This window comes from Sminthopsis crassicaudata, chromosome 1 (assembly GCF_048593235.1).
Source record: "Sminthopsis crassicaudata isolate SCR6 chromosome 1, ASM4859323v1, whole genome shotgun sequence".
NCBI classification, from domain to species: Eukaryota; Metazoa; Chordata; class Mammalia; order Dasyuromorphia; family Dasyuridae; genus Sminthopsis; species Sminthopsis crassicaudata.
In genome coordinates, this window is record NC_133617.1 from 586,105,722 (window position 1) to 586,127,222 (window position 21,501).

Below are 21,501 nucleotides of genomic sequence, written 5' to 3' on the forward strand. Positions count from 1 at the left end.
GATCTCCTGGTTCTGCTCATTTCACTCAGCATCAGTCCATGTAAGTCTCTCCAAACCTCTCTGTATTCCTCCTGTTGGTCATTTCTTACAGAGCAATAATATTCCATAACATTCATATACCACAATTTACCCAGCCATTCTCCAATTGATGGGCATCCATTCATTTTCCAGTTTCTAGCCACTACAAAAAGGGCTGCCACAAACATTTTGGCACATACAGGTCCCTTTCCCTTCTTTAGTATTTCTTTGGGATATAAGCCCAGTAGTAGCAATGCTAGATCAAAGGGTATGCACAGTTTGATAACTTTTTGGGCATCATTCCAGATTGCTCTCCAGAATGGTTGGATTCTTTCACAACTCCACCAACAATGCATCAGTGTCCCAGTTTTCCCACATCCCCTCCAACATTCATCATTATTTTTTCCTGTCATTTTAGCCAATCTGACAGGTGTGTAGTGGTATCTCAGAGTTGTCTTAATTGGTATTTCTCTGATCAATAGTGATTTGGAACACTCTTTCATATGAGTAGAAATAGTTTCAATTTCATCATCTGAAAATTGTCTGTTCATATCCTTTGACCATTTATCAATTGGAGATTGGCTTGATTTCTTATAAATTAGAGTCAGTTCTCTATATATTTTGGAAATGAGACCTTTGTCAGAACCTTTAACTGTAAAAATGTTTTCCCAATTTGTTGTTTCCCCTTCTAATCTTGTTTGCATTAGTTTTGTTTGCACAAAGACTTTTTAATTTGATACAATCAAAATTTTCTATTTTGTGATCAATATTGATCTCTAGTCCTCCTTTGGTCATAAATTCCTTCCTCCTCCTCCACAGGTCTGAGAGGTAAACTGTCCTATGTTCCTCTAATCTATTTATGATCTCATTCTTTATGCCTAAATCATGGACCCATTTTGATCTTATCTTGGTGTACAGTGGTAAGTGTGGGTCCATATCTAATTTCTGCCATACTAATTTCTAGTTTTCCCAACAGTTTTTGTCAAATAATGAATTCTTATCCCAAAAGTTGGGATCTTTGGGTTTGTCAAACACTAAATTGCTATAGTTATTAATTATTTTGTCTTGTGAATCTAACCTATTCCATTGATCAACTAATCTATTTCTTAGCCAATACCAAATGGTTTTGGTAACTGCTGCTTTATAATATAGTTTTAGATCAGGTACAGCTAGGCCACCTTCATTTGATTTTTTTTTCATTAATTCCCTTGAAATTCTCGACCTTTTGTTCTTCAACATGAATTTTGTTGTTATTTTTTCTAGGTCATTAAAAGTTTCTCGGGAGTCTGATTGGTATGGCACTAAATAAATAGCTTAGTTTAGGGAGTATTGTCATCTTTATTATATTCATCAGCCTATCCAAGAGCACTTAATATTTTCCAATTATTTAAATCTGACTTTATTTGTGTGGAAAGTGTTTTGTAGTTTTGACTTTCCTTTGGTAGATAGATTCCCAAATATTTTATGCTATCAACAGTTATTTTGAATGGAATTTCTCTTTGTATTTCTTGCTGTTGGATTTTGTTAGTGATATATAATAATGCTGATGATTTATGTGGGTTTATTTTGTATCCTGGAACTTTGCTAAAATTGTGGATTATTTCTTCTTTTTTTTTTTAATAGTTTTTATTTACCAGATATATGCATGGGTAATTTTACAACACTGACAATTGCCAAACCCTTTGTTCTAATTTTTCCCCTCCTTTCTCCACCCCCCCCCCCAGATGGCAGGTTGACCAATACATGCTAAATATGTTAAAATATAAATTAAATACAATATATGTATGCATGTTCAAAGTTATTTTGCTGTACAAAAAGAATCAGACTTTGAAATAGTATACAATTAGCCTGTGAAGGAAATCCAAAATGCAGGTGGACAAAAATAGAGGAATTGGGAATTCTATGTGGTGGTTCATAGTCATCTCCCAGGGTTCTTTCGCTGGGTGTAGCTGGTTCAGTTCATTATTGCTTTATTGAAACTGATTTGGTTCATCTCATTGTTGGAAAGGGCCTCGCCCTTCAGAATTGATCTTCATATAGTATTGTTGTTGAAGTATACAACAATCTCCTGGTCCTGCTCATTTCACTCAGCATCAGTTCATGTAAGTCTCTCCAGGCCTTTCTGAAGTTATCCTGTTGGTCATTTCTTACAGAACAATAATATTCCATAATATTCATATATGTGGATTATTTCTAATAGCTTTTTAGAAGAATCTCTGAGGTTCTCTAAGTATAGCATCATATCATCTGCAGAGTGATAGTTTGGTTTCTTCATTACCTACTCTAATTCCTTTAATCTCTTTTTCAACTCATTACTGAGGCTAGTGTTTCTAATATAATATTGAATAATAATGGTGATAGTGGGCAACCTTGTTTCACTCCTGATGTTACTGGGAAAGGTTCGTTTTTCCCCATTACATATGATGCTTACTGATGGGTTTTAAATATATGCTCCTGACTATTTTAAGGAAAATGTTCTATCTTTTAACTTGAAAAAAAATCAAATAAAAACTAACTTGATGAAGTTTCTTGAGACAGTCTAGTATCAAGTACATTTGGGAGGCACTACAGTTTTATCAACAATTCATCAACAAAACTACTGTCTGGGGGCAAGTTTCAATTTCTAAAGGTGACATTTTCTGGTCTTGTCCCAAATTCTTGTTTGATGCCAGCAGGCCTCCTTCCCTGCTGTCTACACTAAGCATAATAACAATGCTAATAATCAATGATGAAGATAATTTGAATAAACTGAGATAATCCCATGTATTACTGACTTTGGTACCAAGCAAATTAATAGCTGGAAGATGCAGCTCATTTCTTTGCAGTTTTTTAAAAGATGCTTTATTGGCCCTGCTTAATCCTGTAGGGTGGACATAAACCTTAATTTTTTTTTTCCTGAGGCAATTGGGATTAAGTGACTTGCCCAGTGTCACACAGCTAGAAGGTGTTAAGTGACCAAGACCCATTTGAACTCAGGTCCTCCCCACTTTGGAGCTGGTGCTCTATCCACTGCACCACCTAGCTGCCCCTAATAAAACTTCATTTGTAAAAAACAAAATAATCACAAAAAAAAAAACAAAAAACCAATCTTACAATATCTGCAAAACACAAGTCAAAAAAATAAAAATGAAATGTGCCTATATAAGCTAATCTAATTCTTCCTATTTTATCTCATCAACTCACTATCCTGTTTGTAAACTTTGTTTACCCCTGTTGGTTCACAAAAACTAAATGTTTTGCATACACACACTATAAGATAAATTAAGTGGTGCAAATCTGTATTCTCTGAAGCATATCCTTCCTATTTCATAGTCCCCAAGACCTTTACAAGATATATCTTCTGACTCTTTACTTTTACCTGCTTTTATCTGCTGAAATATGCAAAAGAAATGAGTCTATAGTTTAAAACATTCATATCCAATTAAGAAATTTGTGTGCGTGTGTGTATAAGGCAATTGGGGTTAAGTGACTTGTCTAGGGTCACACAGCTAAGAAATGTTAAGTGTATAAAGCTAGATTTAAATTCAGATTCTCCTGACTTCAGAACTAATATTCTATCCACTGCACCACCTAGCTACCCCAAGAATAAAAGTTAATTTACAAAAGATAGCTATCCCAATCCAATTATAAGCCTTCGGCTTATAGAAGCCCGTGGTAGTAATAAAAATAATTTCTTTTTAAAAAATAGATTGCCAATTGTGAGAGCTTAAGAAATGATGTCCATCAATACTCCATGAGCCAAAAACTGAATTTCATTTTTCCTTATCCAACAATAACTTTTCAGTATCTGATATTATAGAGTTTGGTATTAAAAAAAAAAAAAAAAAAAAAAACTATTTTACTTTAAGATTGATTTCTCTTTTCAATTTTCTCCTGCCTCATAAAGATGCAAAAATTAAATAATCCTTAATTTATAACTGCATTTGTAACCAAATAGAAATATTAAAAATTAGCAAAATTATCTGCTCTACTTTAAAATTTGATATAGCATACATTTTGTGAATAAATCAAACTTGTTACAAACCTATCAAGCAAAAACAAATGCTTCTATTGGCCATGCCATAATACATACCTGTATATATATCATCAAGAGGTAGTTAGCATATTTCATCAGGAGTCATATAGAATTATGGTTGGTGTTTTGAGATAGTCCTCTGGCATAAAGAAGTCCCACCAGGGAGGATAGTGGGTTCCCCTATTGACCCTTACTTTCTACAACTTGGTTCATAGTACTGTAACAACCCAAGTGCAGCTGTCAGTAGGTTAAGTCCTTGTCTGGGTAAAAGGAAAAGCTTCTGGATCAACCAGAGAAATAACCTCCTACTGAGTTCAGATGTTGAGAATAACATAAAACAATAGGCATCAGTTCAATGTAAAGCTTTATTTCAGGGAGTAGGAAAAAGAAAGGAAAAAGAGGAAAGAGGGAGCTATCATATAACTCAAACATACACACTAACATTGGATATTATTCACAGAAAGGCAGCACTGTGTTGGGGAGCACAGATACAAGCCAATCTAACAGAAAGGAATGTTCCAGCAGGGAAATGTTTATTCCTGCTTTTCTGTAAGGTTCTTATTTTATGACTGTATAGATGGTCCCCTTGGAGCTGGAAGACAAATTATCAGGAATTGGGGCAAAATATTATTTTGGGGAATTTGTTATCAGGCAGAAAAAAACAAGCTGGTAGTAAGACAAAAATATTATTTTGGGGAGTTATCAGGCAGAAAAAACAAGCTGGCAGCAGACAAAATATTTTGCAGAGTTGTTATCAGGGAGAAAAATAAGCTAGTGGTAGACAAAATATTATTTGGGAAACACATCTATTTCAACCTTTTAAAAATGTTATTGTCAGTATTCTTCCAAGAGTATATTCTATAAGTTACATCCTCCCTTAAGGGAAAGCTGTCATGGTGATCTCAAGACCTGATCGAATCTTAAATCAGTTGGTCATTGCATTGAACAGAGTTCTCAAGTCTTTCAAGGTTGTCTTTGCAATATTTTTGCCACTATAAATTATTCTTATGATTCTGCTTATTTCAATCTCAGTTTTCATAGGCTTCTCTGAAACTGTCCCTTGCATAATTTCTTATAGTCCAATTGTTTTCTAATACATTTATGCCAATTGTTCACCCAATGCCCAGTTTACCAATATCCCATCAGTTTCCAGTCTTTTTTTGCTACAACAAAAAGAGCTACTAGAAATAATTTGGTACAAATAAGTCTTTTCCCTATTTCTTTGATCAAAGTAGTGGTTTTTAGTATCAAGTCCTATACAGAATGTTTTCAACCTAACTAAATGCTGTAGCAATATTATCATCCTTTACATTTCTGCCTGTAAAAAAAAAAAATTGGTTTTATATATGTGGCAAAAATTATTTATTTAACCAGAGGCAGAAAAAAATCCCAATTCTTCAAGCTGTGACACAAGGAAGGGAAAGGACTTGCCCACAGCAATAGAGCCTAGAACTCAGGTCTCTATATTTCTGGTCTAATAAACCAGGATGGTTTTCTCCCTTGATTATCTTGCTTAAAATTGTCAGTTTCTCCTTCAGAGCAAGTATATTTTTCTCTTACTTGTAAAAACTATACTGTGCTGCTTGCCTTTAAGTACAAGAATTGTCATTATCTGATACCACAAATAAATCTGTAGAAATCAGTAGAAACCATTTTCAGGGGAAAAATGCCCTGTAGGAAAAAAAAAATTAATGCTTAAGCATTTATTACTTATCACATATACATATGCACAAAAAAACTTCACAATCCAAGATTTTCCAATTTCAAAAAAGTTTTTTAATTCTTTTCCAGGTTTTCATATGTCATTATGTTTCATAATCCAATTAATGATCTAAAGATCTAATTTCCAAATTAATGCAAATAAATTAAATCACAAAGTCATCTTTTATTACTTTCTTCCTTCTAACAGTTGCTCAGGATTGCTCAGGATCTTGTTTAACAACTCATTAGATGAGTACCTGTCATCATCTATGATAATTATGTCTTTTGGTCCAATCTGGGTCCCCAGAATAAATCTGGAAGACAGTTCCGTGTGAGAGAGGTCCAAGTTTAAATCAAACTGCAGCTCCTTGATTTTGTTAAACTAGATTTTTCCCACCTCCTGTTTTAAATAAAAGTTTTATATTCTGGAAATCCTAGATACGGATTCCTTCTTCAAGCAGCTGTCTCTTGATAACAATCTCCTAAATATTGATATGAATGATGTACTTCAGACTCTCCTTGACAACACATTGGTCCTGTCACTTCCTTTTCAGGAATTAGAATCAAGCATACAAACTGAACTGATGTTCATGATATTTGTCTAAGGCAAAGTCCCTAATGCTGTTGTCTCATTGCATTCAATAGATTTAGCATAATGGCCATTTTCTTCAATATCTAGAGATGCCTTCACTAGGTTGCCAGTAACATATATTTAGTAGAAATACAATTACAAACTGAAAGGCCATAAACTTGACTTTAGATTTAACCAACTTTTAAACCCCTGGTGACCAAACTGCACTTTAGAGATTTACAATGAAATCTGATTTGCTGGTGTCAAACTTTGGGAAAGAAAAGGAAAAATGTTAAGGAGCAGCTTTCCAAGATAATAAAAACATTATGCTTTCTACTCTCCTGTCATTAATCTAAAATATCCCATGCAGAAACTGGATCTTGGTTTTCTTGATAATACTTTTTCTTCTCCCTACTTTTTTTCCCTTCAAACTCATGCCATCTCATAGCCACATGAAACAAGAAAATCAATCTTATTTCCCCTAACCTACCTCCTTCAAAAATTGCCTCTAGCATTTTGTTCCAAGACTATTTTCCCAAAACTTAAACTTGATCTAAAACATATACTGACTGAGACTGATTATAATCCTTGATTAATCTGCAAATTTTTGGCCCCTTTCCTTCCAATATAAGGTCGCTATAATACTTTCTACTTGGCTTAACTTCAAATTACAAAATTTATTTATACAGAAAAATAAACAAAAAGAAGAAGTAATTAAAAGTTCTTTAAAGCCAAAGGTTATCTATTGAAGAGAAAAAATATATGCAAATACAACTATTATACAGTAATCCTTACTTGTTGATTTTAGGTCCTGCTCTTGGCAAAAGGATTTTGGAATAGCTGTTCAACATATAGGTAAAGACATTCAAAGCTAGAAAAAAAAATTAGCAAATCACACTTATGTTTATTACAAAGTGCAATAATTCATTGAAGGTCATATCTTTTGATGGAAGATATTAGCACTTATAAAAGTAATATCTGAGCCTGATCCCACCTATGAAATATAATGAAAGGAATGAATGCATTGCATTTTGTAAATCCTAAAGCCACATAAATATAATCCACTATTAAATATTATTATCCTACATTTGAGACATTTAATATATCTTTATGCAAAGCTGAACTTCTTGATAAAATAGTCCCCTTTAAACAAAATATAAGCAAAAGTGTGATTCATAAATTTGCTCATTGTTTGTTATACATATGCTCCCTAAACATAAAATTCCAAGGTTCGTGATTTTCAAGACATTTATGTAGATATCACTGCTACTATAGCTAAACTTATAAAATGAAGCAGAAACAAATATTTAGTTAACAAGAAAACTAGTCAATATACCTTTCCCACAGTAATTGAAGAAATAGAGGAAATTTTAAAGATGACATTTTCCATCTTAGTTAAAACTTTCAGGATGCAATATTTAAAATAGAATAAATAGTGAAAAAAGGATGGATTCAAGAAACTGCTGAGTTCAAATCAACATGAAATGAACAAAATGGTCTACTTATTTCTGGACATATGGGTCTCTAAATTAGAATTTGACAAGATAAGGTGAGCACCGTTAGTAATCTTTAAGACACTGATTAAAAAACATGTTGCTATACTTTTAAAACCCCAGATATATTCTAAGATAAAGAAGCTCATTAGCCATGAGAATAAGCAAGCTTATAACTGGAAATAATATGGCCCTCATGGCTGAATTCCTTAAGCACTTCAGTAACCAATAATGATAAAATAGAGTCTTAAAAATCTAAAGCTGCTTTCTAAGCTATGCCTTTGGGTTTTTCAGCTGCTGTCTAAGAAACAGCCAAGTTGGTTCTTGTAAAGGTTTTGTGTATACTATACACTTCTTGTATATAATGATTAGAGCAAAGCCTGGGATAGCTACAGAATTTTTTGACATGCAATACTCTTGTTACTCTATCCCTGGGCTCCTCCTGAGATTATTAACAGCTGGGAAAAGTTAGAAATGATATGGCATCTCTATATCAACAGACTCAATTCTCTTGGGATCCAAATTAGACCCCATCCAGATCTAGAGACAAGCCAAAAGTATAGCTGTATGAAGCTAGCATACTGACAATACACTAATCAGGGCCCTTGCTAGCCTACAATGTGCACAGATGTAAAAATGTGATAAAATTATCCTGAAGGGCATTGAGTTAGACAATACAATGTGAAACCATCATTTATATTTGATGTGTACAGTACTCAAACCAAAAAGATGGTGTTCAAAACAACCTAATTAAAAGCCCTTTTTAAAAAACTGCTATCTAAAAACAAAATCTTCCATTAATAATCAAAATGTTTACATTTAATACTAAAGGAGACCACAGGTTTCTTAACAAAGGAAAAAACCTTAGCCAAATAGTTATACAGTAATACATATATTGTTTGAAGGAGAATAAATTAATACACTTGAACAATGAACAGTTCAGAACAATGAAATTAAAGGTTTTGATCAACAATATGTGGACCAAAGGGCAAAAATTTGCCAAGGTTAAGATGGTTTCATACAGTACAATATATTTTTCTTTTTAAAAAATCACTCTAACCACATTTTAGAGCATGATCAGGTTGGACTACAAGCTTCTTAATAGAGCAATAAGCAGCATGGAGAGGGTCTACTTTTAGTCTTAATTTCTGACTTCTAACTATTATAATAGCCTTCCTTTTGCCTGACCATACTTGTTTATAAGAAAGATTACTGTGGCATTCAAATGATTTGAAGGCAGCTGAAACACATGCACAGAAAATGATGGCTGTCAGGGTGAAAGGGGCTGAAATGAATTGCTTTCTTCATCTGCTGTAGTTAATTTGAGAGTCGGCAGTTTCCGAGGAGGAAGTTGAGGGCTTTGGCGAAGATTGTCATCCATCTGCACAAAGTACAAAAGATAGATCTGATCATCTGGCTCATATCTGTAGCTTTATTAATGTGGATCATAGTCTTCACACTCAAATTTTCTGGTTTACAGTGTTTCTTGGGACCCTGTGTCCACACGGCTTCTAACAGAGCCTTTAATTTACAGTTAAATTGATAAAATACCTGAAAAAGACCAAATGACTTTCAGAGGTTAATTGTACTGAAGGACAATCACACGATAGATAATGCCTTTGATTCTATCCTATAAAACTTTAATCAGAACCAGGCCCAATATTTTTATCAAGCTGCACTAACAGGTAATAATGATACCCTAACTCACAGAGGCTCATCAGAGAGAGAAGGAGGCAAAAAACATCAGGGAAGAGTCATTTCAGTCCAACTCATTCTGACTATGAAGATTTTCTGAGAAATTGGATCAGTCTTAAAGATGCCCAAGAGTCACAGATTTATAGAATATAAAGTCACAGAATATAAAGGAAGGCCCAAGGCTCCCAAGCTAAAATGATTTACTCTAAAGAGAAAGAGAAAAGATCATTGTTCCTAGAGCAAATTGTATCATATTGTAAGCCCTTTCTATATGCAGAGGGCTGAAATAAGTACTAAAAGGTACTTGCAATTTAGAAAAACAAAATCCCTGGCTTAGTGAATTCTCATATCCATAAAGCCTAAAGGTTCCTGGATCCCCAAATCAACATGGAGATCATTTCCCATTCATGGGGACTTATGATACCATTTAGCCTTGGAGATCTGGCTAAGTTCCAGAATAGCAACTATAGCAGTTGTCATCCAGACAAGAGAATTCATTTAAACAGCACTTTTTTACCCTCTCAACAGGCTAATTTCCCAACAGAACTCAAGACACTTCATGTATATCCACTAAGTCCATATTCCAGCCACAAGTTACAGATGCAAAGATATGAAATATACCTGTGCATAGTAACCCTTGTTATAAAGACCTTTTAGTAAAATAGGTTAAGTATCTAATTTTGAAAATAAAAGAAGTTTTGCTGGTAATCTGTTTTAATCATTTGTGAAGAATTTTTCATTTTTTCCTTAAAAGAATTGTTTTAGAAATCTTTTACTTTTTTTCTGCCAGTTCAAGAAATCAAAAGGGAAGAAAAGGCATGTGTGCTGGAAGGGCCAAATCAGATGTTGGATCCTAAATCAGATTAAGCTCCAACAGCACATCTGTGTGTGGAAACCTCTGAAGTGGAAACCCAGGTTAGTAAGACTTCTGGGTTATACAACAGGATCATATCAGAACTTCTCTGTTTCCATAGCACAGATTTGTCATAGTTCTGTCTCCTCAGTGCCACATATAGGGAGTATTAGGGACAATTTTAATTTAACACCTGAGTATCTAAAGGGATCATAAAATATCTTCAATATCTTAATGTCTTAAGTCACAGAAGGCTCTGGATCAATGTTAGTAAATCACCTGCTTTTTGTATTTTATTCTCTTTCCTAATAAATTGTCAAACGTTTTAAATATTGCTTCCCCATGTTTTTTTTAATAGGGTAAGGCAACAAATTAAATTTTTACATATGACTTTACATGTGACTTCAAAAAACAGGTCTTTGTAGACGTGTTAGTTTCTTCCATCCTTAATATGGGGACAACTCTTATAATTTATCATAAATGGTAAGAATTAACTGAATTGAAAAAGTTATAAACCAAGACAACCTAAAATGCAAAGCATTATATATGAATTAAGGATTATTCATTACATTAAAAAAATTGTTTTTTCTAACTCAAAATTTCTTTACCTGTTGGTAAGCTAGCTTTCAATACAATTGGTTTCCTTGGGAATCCTATGCATTTTATTTTATGCATTTAAATTTTTTTTGTAAGAAGTATCCACCAGACAGCCTGAAAGGTCCAAGGGACAATAAAAGTGAAGAGCCTTTTTTCTCAAAATGGCAACAATAGTGAGAGGATCATTTTCAAATTCTGTTTTATAAAATCCTCCCACCTCAATTTACCCAGAGGCTTCTCAGCATCTTCATCTTCTCAAATATATAATCCCTCCTCAAACAGTGGTAAAATATCACTGTTATTGGAAAACAAGACATTTGTGATATCTTTCTTTGATTTAGGAAAGATGAATAAGAAAAAAAAAAAGTTTTGTGCACAGGGAGCAATATGATGTGATGAAGATATCTTAATGAGAAGAAATAAGCCATAAGGGCTTTCTTGTCCAATATGTATCAATAAAGGGAGAGGTAGCTAGTGAATTTGGTGTTAGTTTACTTCTGCTTGTTATTCTTCTGGGCTCATCAGTTTGGAAAGTACTAATTGCAAAAAAAAAAAAAGTATACAATTATGTGCTTAGGAAAACAATCAGCACTGCCAGTACCAAATTACTGACCATGAAATGAGACCATGACTCAAATCTAACTGCTTCACTAGATTATTATTTACCAATGATTCAGCCATCTTTTCTCAGAGTAATTAATTTATTACTTCGAGACACTAAACTCTATTTAGTTGAGAATAAATGATTATTTAAACCTCCTTTCCAAAAATATTACCCAATGTAATTAGTAAATTATGCACATGCACACCTAATTTACAACACTAGCTGCAAAAGTGGAAATAAGAGTATTATCAGAAAGCAGAGATAAAGCAAAAAATGACCTTTTCAATCAAGTTGGATTCCTTATTTACAAGCTGTGTGAGTTTCTGCAGATTTGCATCTACTGTATCTTGTCCCGCTGGAGAAAAGCCTAAAAAGCCAAGATAGAAATCAGAGAATGACAGAAATTTTGAAAAGCCATTGGGGCAAAGACCACTTGCTATATAAGTGCCAGAACAAAGAGAAAAAAGCATTTTGTCCCTAAATATAAAGTTAATTCATGCTCCAAATAGAAAACTCCATACATAGCATCAAAGAATTACAGATGAACTGAGTGACAATTTAGGTCATTTCAGATGAAATTTCATACTCTATAGTCATTAATGGAAAGAAAGCCAGAAGTGAAAATTCCTCCTTCTCCTCTCCACATTTAAATTGTCAGATGCTTCCCTATCCATTCTGAGTCATTTATCAAAGTATCTGTGTGGTCTTCCCTCATTATCAGGAGTAGCATTATTTGTTATTTCAATTATTCCAAAAGCACTTTTTTCCCCACCAGTAACATGCATTCACTCTCCTGGATACCTTAAATCTTTTACAAGGATAAATAAGGTATTAAACGTATTTTCTGTTCACATTCATCAAATACACCAGGCCTTCACAAGCACAAGCCATAAAATTCCTCTAATTAATCACTGTTTTCAATTTGCCAGAATCACTGGGAGAATAAGGTAATAACCAAAGAAGTATTCCTCACCTAAATCTACCCACTGCAAACTAGGGGCAACAAGTAAATGTCGAGTAAGCATTAAACTAATTGTCTATATCCTTTAAGAAAAAAAAAGCTGCCTTTCTCTCATTAGAAGATAGTCGGTATATATTGGGTTTTTTTGGTGTCTAGAATAAGAAAGGAAAACTTATTCATAAGACTCAAGATTTTAAAAACAAGAAATTTACAGAATCTAATTCAATTACATGTAGATCAACAACATACAAGAATAAAATGTGGGATTTGAAAAATGCAGTTTTTTAAATGGACTGTAAAACAATGAGCACCTAAACAAGTCTTAAAAAAAAAAAACCCACAAAATCTCCCTTAAAATCATGCAAACAAGGTAGTTTTCAAATTATCGTTATTAAAAATTCTACAGGGAAAAAAAATTTTTCTTGGTTTATACACAAAGACAGATCAAGCCAAAAGATGACTTACCTGCAAGGCTAATCCTAAAGTAACAACTCAGGATGTCATCACAGAATCGACACAAATTAGAAAGTTGTTTCACGTGCTCTTGTAGCTGAACCTTCGGGAAGTGTACTTTATATAGAGGTGCAAGGAAACCAAATACATAGGCATCCAAAGTAGTAGGCCTACAGGAAATTAAGGAAGTATTTTAAAATTATACAAGTAGGAAAATATTTATTTGGTATGTTGTCAAAAATGAAATTATACCCAAAGGACTCAATTCTAAATGATATCAGGTAGTGCTATGGAACAAGTACGTTTAATTTCTACTTCATTATAGGAGATCAAACAAGCTTTTATTCATTAAGTATTCATCAGTCCTTTAATCAATCACCTAACTTACTCTTATTTAAGAAATTAGTGAGACAACAAATTATGCAAATATACATCTGTGGTCAAAAGGGGCTAGAGATGATGCGGTAATGAAGCTATTCTATATATGCCAGTTTTCTAGGCACAGTGGGTAAATCTTTGACTCTAACACAAAGGAATGAGGAAAAATTTTTAGTGAATAATCTCCAATTTTATACCTGCACATGCATTATTAAACTGGTATTGAAGAAGAAATGTCACTCACGTATCTCCAAAGAAAAACTGAGATGTTCCCAATCTGTTTGATAGAAGATTTAGGCACTCCTTGGCATCTCTATATATCTAATAGGGAGAAATTATATCTCAAGAATAGAAACAGCATCCTATAACTCAATCAATGCTTTAAAGCATCTTTAGGTAACAAGCTTGTTTTTGCTATTCTCCCCATTACCTCTCCTGATGTGCATGCCTTCTTAACTCATTCAGACTGTACCTGGGCTTCTACTTCTTTGAGATGGTAGTGAGGAGGCTCTCCCTTTGTAAGAAGGATCCTGTTTAATGCTCTTTTAGACATTCTTCCAGGCAGAATCAAGCTCAATGGAAATGGGATTCGTGAAGCAAACCATGGCTTTGTCACAGTAAAGTAATTGTCATTCTCAATCCAGAATGTATGGAGCTACATGAAAGAAAAAAGCAAATCAAAAAAGAATGCTTCTTTTAAAAAGAGAATGTTACAATTTTTCACAAACCTCTGAGCTGAATCCTAATTAGAATGGCTCTTGAACAGAATACTAGAGCAATTACAAGGTTTATTAGTTACTATACTTCATTTAATTCCATGCCAGGGAATATTATCATCCAGTCTTCTAGCAGTTCAATTTGTTACCTACAAAATGAACATTGTGTGTCACAGTTTTAATAATGTTTAAATAATGAAGCTAAGTTTTTAAAAGACTACAGCCAGCTCTATGTCCAGAATACACTTAGTCTATCACACTGTGGAGTCTTAGTAAATAGTTTTCTTAAACGAGGGATTCCCCCCTTTCCTAACATAACCTTAATGAATAACTATGTTTTTACCTAGACCGTGAAAGGATAACAATGATTGACTCCTCTTACCACTGCAGGAAGAAGCTTCTCTTCAAGGAGAGCAATATAAGCCAGTGTATCTGCACCTTGTTTTGCAGAGAGTTGATAATCAGCATTATATTTCTATTAAAAAAACAAAATAACCCAAAGACAGTCAAGGCTCTTCTCAAAAGCAAATTAGGAACACTATCCTCCCTCACAATGATTTATAAGACAAAGCATTTATTAGAAGAACAAAGGAAAGAAAAAATTTTATGTTACTTATTTATATCGGCATCTCTCAAGGATTTTTTTTAAAAGTGATCAGCCAGATAAAGGATTTAATACTACAATTAATTGGCATATAACTAATCTATTAAAATCTATCCTGTAATACTTGTAAACCAAAATCAGAAAGCTATCTCCATTTAATTCAAGTTACTTCTCTAGCTTTGGTCTATTTTTCTTTATGCCTGGCAACAAAACTATTACTTCAGTTATTCTACAGAAGTTACTATATATTAAATTTATAGCAAAATAAGTGGTTCTGAAAGTGCCTTTAAAAAGTGTTCACATTTCTCTCTATAAATATGATTCATTCTTACATTCTTTAAGGGATCATACCAAGGAGACACATAGCCATTCCCTGGCCTTTCTGCTGAAGCTGCCAGACACTGGTAATCAGCCTGCAATATTTGTGGTACAGAAATATCTATTAGGAAATGAACCCAAATCTGTCTTATTTCTTTTAATTTCATACAACTATCTCTAGCTATCATAATGTAAGATTTTAATTAATATGCACCCAAACAAAAAGGTGTGTATCACAAAAGCATTTCAATTTTTGGTCAAAAATTTTAGAGGGAAGAAGTACACTTCAAACACTTGGAGACTTAACAACTTAAGAAAAATGTAGGAGAAATCTGGGCACTGCCAAATGCTACAATTTGATTGTATGTTACTATAGTATCTTAAACATGGTAGGCATTCAAGTACTTTGATTATTAATTGGTTAATGTGGAACGTACAAAGAGACTTGTCCGAAGATTTCGCTGTTACAGGGAGACCCCTTCATTTTCTATTATAGGCTTGGTAAGCTGCCTAGAGAGCACTGAGAGATTAAGTGATTTGCCCAGGACCACAGGGACGTATGTGTCAGAAGCAGGAACTGAATCCATGTCTAGCTCTTGATACACTATACATACTGCCCTTCTTATTTAAGGAAAAATAGTTACACACACACACACACACACACACACACATTTATACATACATGCATACATGCACATATATATACACACACGCAAGGAAAAATTAGTGTACATACAGCTATATACTTAAATGTAATTATCAATCATACCTTAATTTTATTGTTAAAAAGACTATATTGGGGAGACAAGATAGCTGCCTTAATACTAGAAAGGAAAAATGAGACTCAGATAATACTGTATTGTCTACGGGAGAACCAGGACCAGGAGGTAGAAAGTGAAAATTACAATGAGGAAGATTTCAGCTCAATATACACAGAAATTTCTTGCTAAATTAAATTTTTTGTAAATGCAATGGTCAGCTTCAGGAGATGGGGAGTACGCCAACCCTGGAATAGTTATTTAAAAAAAAAAAAAATCACTTACTGCAGATATTTCTCCTTCAGACTCAATGCTGAACTAAATTATTTCTTCCAACTCCAAGTTCATAAGAGTAGAGATTTATAGCTAGAGGAGACCTCAGAAATCACCTAGTCTGAGGCTCTCCTTTTATAGATGAGAGGACTGAGGTACAGATGTTAAGTAATCTGCTCAATGTCTGAGATGGGATGAACGATGGTGCTGTTCCGCTCAGTCTAGTGTGATGAAGGTGATATATGCTTTACATAAATGTTTTAGAAATCCAATAAAATACAGGCAAAGTCAGTGTATAAAACTATAAGTAAATATATTACACATATATGAAACATATATGTGTGTGTATAAAACTATTGTACACGTAATGTATGTGTGTGTTTCAAAGTTTAGATGAACCAGGAAAGTACTAATATAAGACTGATGGATCCAATGAAAACAATTTTTCTTTAAGAAAAAATGTTTTCCAGCGGTCCTCAAACTGTTTAAATGGGGGCCAGTTCACTGTCCCTCAGACTGTGGGAGGGCCGGACTCTGTCTCCGCCCTCAGCCCATTAGCCATAAGCCGCGGCCGCATAAACATCCTCAGGCCGTATCTGGCCGCGGGCCGCAGTGGGAGAACCCCTGGTTTTAACCATAAAAAGCATTTAACCAAGAAAAGCAAATAAATTCAACTTGAACAAAATGAGCCGGGTAAGGTAACAGTCTTTTTTTTTTTTTTTTAAATAAAGTGACCACCTACCTGTTTTCTCAAAAAATTAAGTATTTTTGCCGGTTGAGATACAATATTGTCTTCTGATGTCAAAATAGGTACATCTCCTACAAATCAGAACTATGAGTAATTGAAGAACAGTTTACACACAATAAAACATTTCACTTAACTTGACCAACGCTTTAAACTTACACCAAGCTCATGTTTGTAGATAATACCGAGCATGCGCAAGTGCTTTTAAATTTGCAGAAAAGACCCCTTGCAGCCCTGACTTGGCTTGTACAAGAACCGAAACATCCCAAGGATAACTCCCACGGAGCTGACAATCAGCACACCTAGGGGGCTTTTTGCCAGGAATCTCCTCCCTCGGTCAGGTTCGTCAATGAGAACCTCACCGTTCTAATCCGAAGTACTTGCGGGGTCCAGGTAGAAGAAAAGGTTTAAAATCTCCCTTTATTTCCACGGGACTAAAAGCCACATGCACAAGACTTTTTTCCTTTTATTTAAAGAAAGCTCCCTCCCCTTTGTCAGGTTCATCAGTGCCGAGCTCACCGCGCTAACGGAGGCGGAAGAAAAGGGTTCAAGCGTCCCACTATCAATTACCTCTCGAGCCTCTCCAGGTGTTATCTATAACACTGACTTTCAGGGGCGCGCCAGAAAACTTGGCATAAGCCTGAAAATAGAGCGTGCGGTAGAAGATTTCAGTGCGGACGCACCTGTGCAGGTAAGAGCCGCAGCACCGGGGGCGGCGGGGGAAGCTGCGGGGAGGGGGGCGGGGCAGGAGGGGGGCACCTTTGCCTCACTCTGGGCCTTGCTGCAGACCACCCCGAACTCGCAGGAGCCCGGAGGCGGGCTGAGCCTTGTGGCACAGCCAAGCTGGGGGCACGCCCTGACAGGTCGTCCGCGGGCCTTTAGGGTCCTGGAGTCCGCCTCCCCTCGTTTTGTACCTTAGCGGGGACCGGGCCTGCGGAGTGCTCCCGCTCTTTACCAGAGGGGTCAGGGATTTGAAGCCCAAAGACAGGCAATGACTGCACCAAGGTCACTGCGTCGGGCAGCCGCGGAGCTGGATTCGAGCCCGGCTCCTGGAGCACCCACGCCCAGGCTCGAGCGCCGGGCCCCTGTCTCCCACCTGACACTCCCCCTTCCCCCCCCCCCCGCCGCCTCCTAGCCCCCCGCAGAGGAGATGGATAGTTCCAGGGGGGCGGGGACGGGGGGCGCCTGCTGAGCCCGAGCTGCGCGACAGCGGCTCCGCGCCCGAGCCCCGCTCACCCCGTCCTCCCCTTGGGACGGGGCTCTTACCAGAACCACCAGGGACTCGCTGTGGACAGAAGGGAGCCCCCAACCGCCACCCCAGCACCTGAGCTCTAAGGGGGCCGCCATCTTGCCGCCGCCGCGACCTCCGATGCTCCGGAAGTGCCCACCTCCTCTCCGCTCTGTTTCCGACAAGTGGAAGCTGAAGTACCAAGCCGGCTCCTGAGAGGCTTCCGAACTTTCCAATGGAACGAGCTCCCCCTCCCCCACCCCGCCCCCATCCCTACCAGGAGCGACTCCCCCGGATTATGCGGACACTGAGTGGCCAAGCTGGAAGGCCACTCCTGATGGGGCTCCAGAATGCCGTTTTAGAGGGAATTATCCTATATACAGCTTCCTTTGTATAGTTATGAGTCTCCCCATTAGACTGTAAGCTCCCTGAGGGAGGACGCTGTCTCTTTTTGTATCTCCAGCGCTTCGCATGTTCCTGAGACTTAATTTTATTATCTTTGTTAACTTTTTTTCAACTTATTAATTCCCTGACTTAATAAAGAAGTAAATCCGTAACATCTTTACCGAGTTTACCCTCTGGGGGGGAGGGGGGGATTGGAACGTAAGGTTTGCAAGGGTCAGTGCTGAAAAATTACCCCTGCGTATGTTTTGAAAATTAAAAAGTTTTAATAAAAAGAAAAAAGTACAGAAATAATGAAGGGTGAAATATGCAGATTAAAGAGATCCTATTTGGCAAGAACAGTGTTTTTTTTTTTAAGAATGACTCTAAAGTGAATAAATTAGTCTATTCTAAATACCCCAATTAAGGACATAGGAAGATGTAGTCTTTCTGCATTTTTCTTGCATTTTTTCCTACATCCGGAGGAAAAAACAATAAATTGGAATAGCTATAAAATAATTTCACATTATAAAAATGATTATATTTTATTCATTTTATTATTATTTATTATAATAAAATTATACTATTTATTTTCAAAAAGTAAATCTGGCTGCATTAAAAAACAAATGTGCAGGTCTTTTTACCCCTTTCATCTAGGGACCTTGACTCTTCCTACGGGGAGATCCTTATCTGTGGCACTAGGCCTTTTCTCCCAATCCCCTAATCCTGGAACAAACACTCTTCCTTCCTAACTCCGAATACTGCCCTCCGGGCGTAAATCCCGGATAAAACGCCGCCCAGGGCAGGAAGCCTTCCCCAATAAAGCAGAGACTTCCTCCCGTTAAGTAGCTCTCGCTTATCCTGCACGCTTCCCCTAACTACTTCCGGTAGTGTGGATTAAGGGGTCTTAGTTTCTATGGTGTGGCTGGAAAGAACCCTAGATTTTATTTAATACAACCAGTACATTTTGCAAACCGACCCAGAGAAGATACAAATCTTGACCAAAGTCAAACAAGTGGGCAGTCATGATCATCACCAACACCAGTGATGGGGGGAACGTCCCTGGCGGGGGCCCAGGGCCTGCGTGAGCCCCGAGAAGAACAGACTGACCCTGTACAGACAGAACCATCCCCTCCCCTTGTAATCCTGAGCTCTTAGGAATTGTACCCCACATCACAGAGCGTTACTCCTTGACCTGGAGATGCTCTGAGTCTGTGAATTCAGGCATCACTCCCCAGCTTCGGGATTTCTCCTTAGATCTCATCAAGTTGCGTTTATATACCTCTTTCATGGCAAAGCCCTTGCCAGCAGACAGATTGTGCTTTGTTCGCCTTCTCTTTTCCACGGCCCCCTTCTCCCATTGGGGAAGGCATAGGATAGCCCTCCCTCATTCTCCCGGCATCCTTGACTGCGAACACCTGGTACCCTTCCTTCTTCCCTTCGCTTTGCTTTTTCTGTTTCTCTGACGCTCTGGGAAGGCAGGGGCTCGTTTCCTGGTTTCTATATTGGAGCCCTTACAACAGGACGTGACTTATATACTAAGTCTTCAGTAAATGCTCCTTCATTTGTTTTGACTTTCCTAGTGTTATCTCATTTAATCCTTAGAGAAGATGCTATTATTTCTTTTTTTTTAAACAAATAGACCAGAGACCCCGCCCCTAAATATTGGGTCTTTCTGACACCAAATCAAGGCCTCTTATCTAGGTCACCTCGCTTGGGACAAGGATTTGAAACCAGAGCCTTTTGACTTCAAACCCAATACATTCCATTTATTCAATCAAGAAGCTTTTATTAATTTTGTCCGCTGGCATCAGTCTACATCACAGGGCAGCGTCTTGGGCTGAGGACAAGGTTACAGACAAAATTTTTGAGTGCTTATTAAGCTGGAGTTACAAATGCCAGCAAACAAGCCAGCTCCTGCCTTCAGAGAGCTTAAATTATAATTTGTCAAATGTCCATTTTTTTCATTGAGGATTACACTCAATTTTCCTGGGTAAATTATTCTTGGATTCAACTTTAGATCTTTTGCTCTTCAAAATATAATGTTCCAAGACCTATGGTATCTTAGACACTGCTAGATCTTGTGAAATACACACATTTCCACAAGGTTTAATTTTTTTCTTGATGCTAGTAATATTTCCTCCTTAATCTAGGAGTTTGAACCGTTCTATGACATTTGTGAAAGTTTTCCTCCTGGGATACCTTTCAGATGGCAAATGGTAGGGTTTTTTTTTTCCCCCTACTACTTTACCTTCTTTTTATAGAAATTCCCTTTGAAGGCCCGATCCTCAATAAAGAAATTTAACCCATAAACCTCAAGATACTTTGTAAGGTTTCAACAATCAAAATTTACATTCCTTTGGTCAGAGCATCCTCAGGTAAAGGCATGATATCCTAGGGAAGAGAAAGTAGAAAGAAAAAGAAAAGAGATTGTGGCCCAAGTGGCCAGTTTTAGTTAGGCCTCCAGAGGGCAACTCCTACTACTTCTAACCAAGGTTGTCCCATTTTCTTTGAGAGGATCTTGAGGGAGGTGGTGCCAGTAAGTTGGATTTAGGTGAGGGAGTTGTGCAAAGTCTTCAGCCTCCCCTTCTCCAAGTAATTTGGCTCTCATTTAGTCTCAGGCCTAGTTGTTTGGGCCCAGATTGACTCAGAGTGAATGTAAATAACAATTGTTTTGGTTTGGCCAGAAACCTAGCTAGGAGGAAGGGGAAAAGATGGGGGGAGAGGATTTTTTTTTTTTATTAGATAACTTTTTTTTGTCTCAATTCTTGGTTGGTTATTGTCCTTCATTCTCAAAGAAGGACCAAAATGGCATCATGATGCTTGAGTTAGTTACAGGGTGTCCAACTGTGGCTGATCAGAGCAATATGAACTTGGAGTGCTCTGCCACAGGTAGGACACAAATAATCCATATGAACATGGAGGGTTTCTCTGATTTTGCGCATCTTGAGCTTCTTTTGGGCTAATACAATTCTGCTTTGCTCATAGACCACAGCCTCTTTCTGAGGAGGGCAGGCCATGCTGGGTGGTCCCGTGCCAGAGTCCCCCATGTCATATAATCGATTCTGAAGTTTTAAGAGAGACCTTGAGACTGTCCTTGTATTGCTTTTTCTGACCACCTTGTGAGCGCTTGCTCCGT

General features: G+C 36.7%; 1 protein-coding gene across 5 annotated transcripts; it reads right to left on the reverse strand.

Annotated features, from left to right (window-relative positions):
- Positions 1-5,786: 5,786 nt before the first annotated feature.
- Positions 5,787-18,135, reverse strand: MTX3 (metaxin 3). 5 transcript variants are annotated; one of them, XM_074282357.1, is made up of 10 exons: positions 18,020-18,135; positions 17,324-17,393; positions 16,751-16,827; positions 14,992-15,072; positions 14,438-14,530; positions 13,812-13,994; positions 13,584-13,660; positions 12,974-13,131; positions 11,826-11,914; positions 5,787-9,179 (listed from the first exon to the last, which is right to left on the reverse strand). In XM_074282357.1, the coding sequence occupies exons 1-10, from the start codon at positions 18,098-18,100 to the stop codon at positions 9,069-9,071; spliced, it is 1,020 nt and encodes a 339-aa protein (XP_074138458.1). In that variant the 5' UTR covers positions 18,101-18,135; the 3' UTR covers positions 5,787-9,068. The 5 variants fall into 5 exon arrangements, with proteins under 5 accessions (XP_074138458.1, XP_074138462.1, XP_074138459.1 ...); XM_074282361.1 differs by lacking the exon at positions 14,992-15,072; XM_074282358.1 differs by lacking the exon at positions 11,826-11,914.
- Positions 18,136-21,501: the final 3,366 nt, after the last annotated feature.

Excerpts from the sequence above, each read along its gene's own strand:
- MTX3 (XM_074282357.1), bottom strand. The coding sequence starts at position 18,100 with ATGGCGGCCCCCTTAGAGCTCAGGTGCTGGGGTGGCGGTTGGGGGCTC. Across the intron at positions 13,661-13,811 it reads TCAAAGAAGTAGAAGCCCAG|ATATATAGAGATGCCAAGGA; the intron begins GTACAGTCTGAA and ends TCTCCCTATTAG. Across the intron at positions 9,180-11,825 it reads AATCCAACTTGATTGAAAAG|ATGGATGACAATCTTCGCCA; the intron begins GTCATTTTTTGC and ends TACTTTGTGCAG.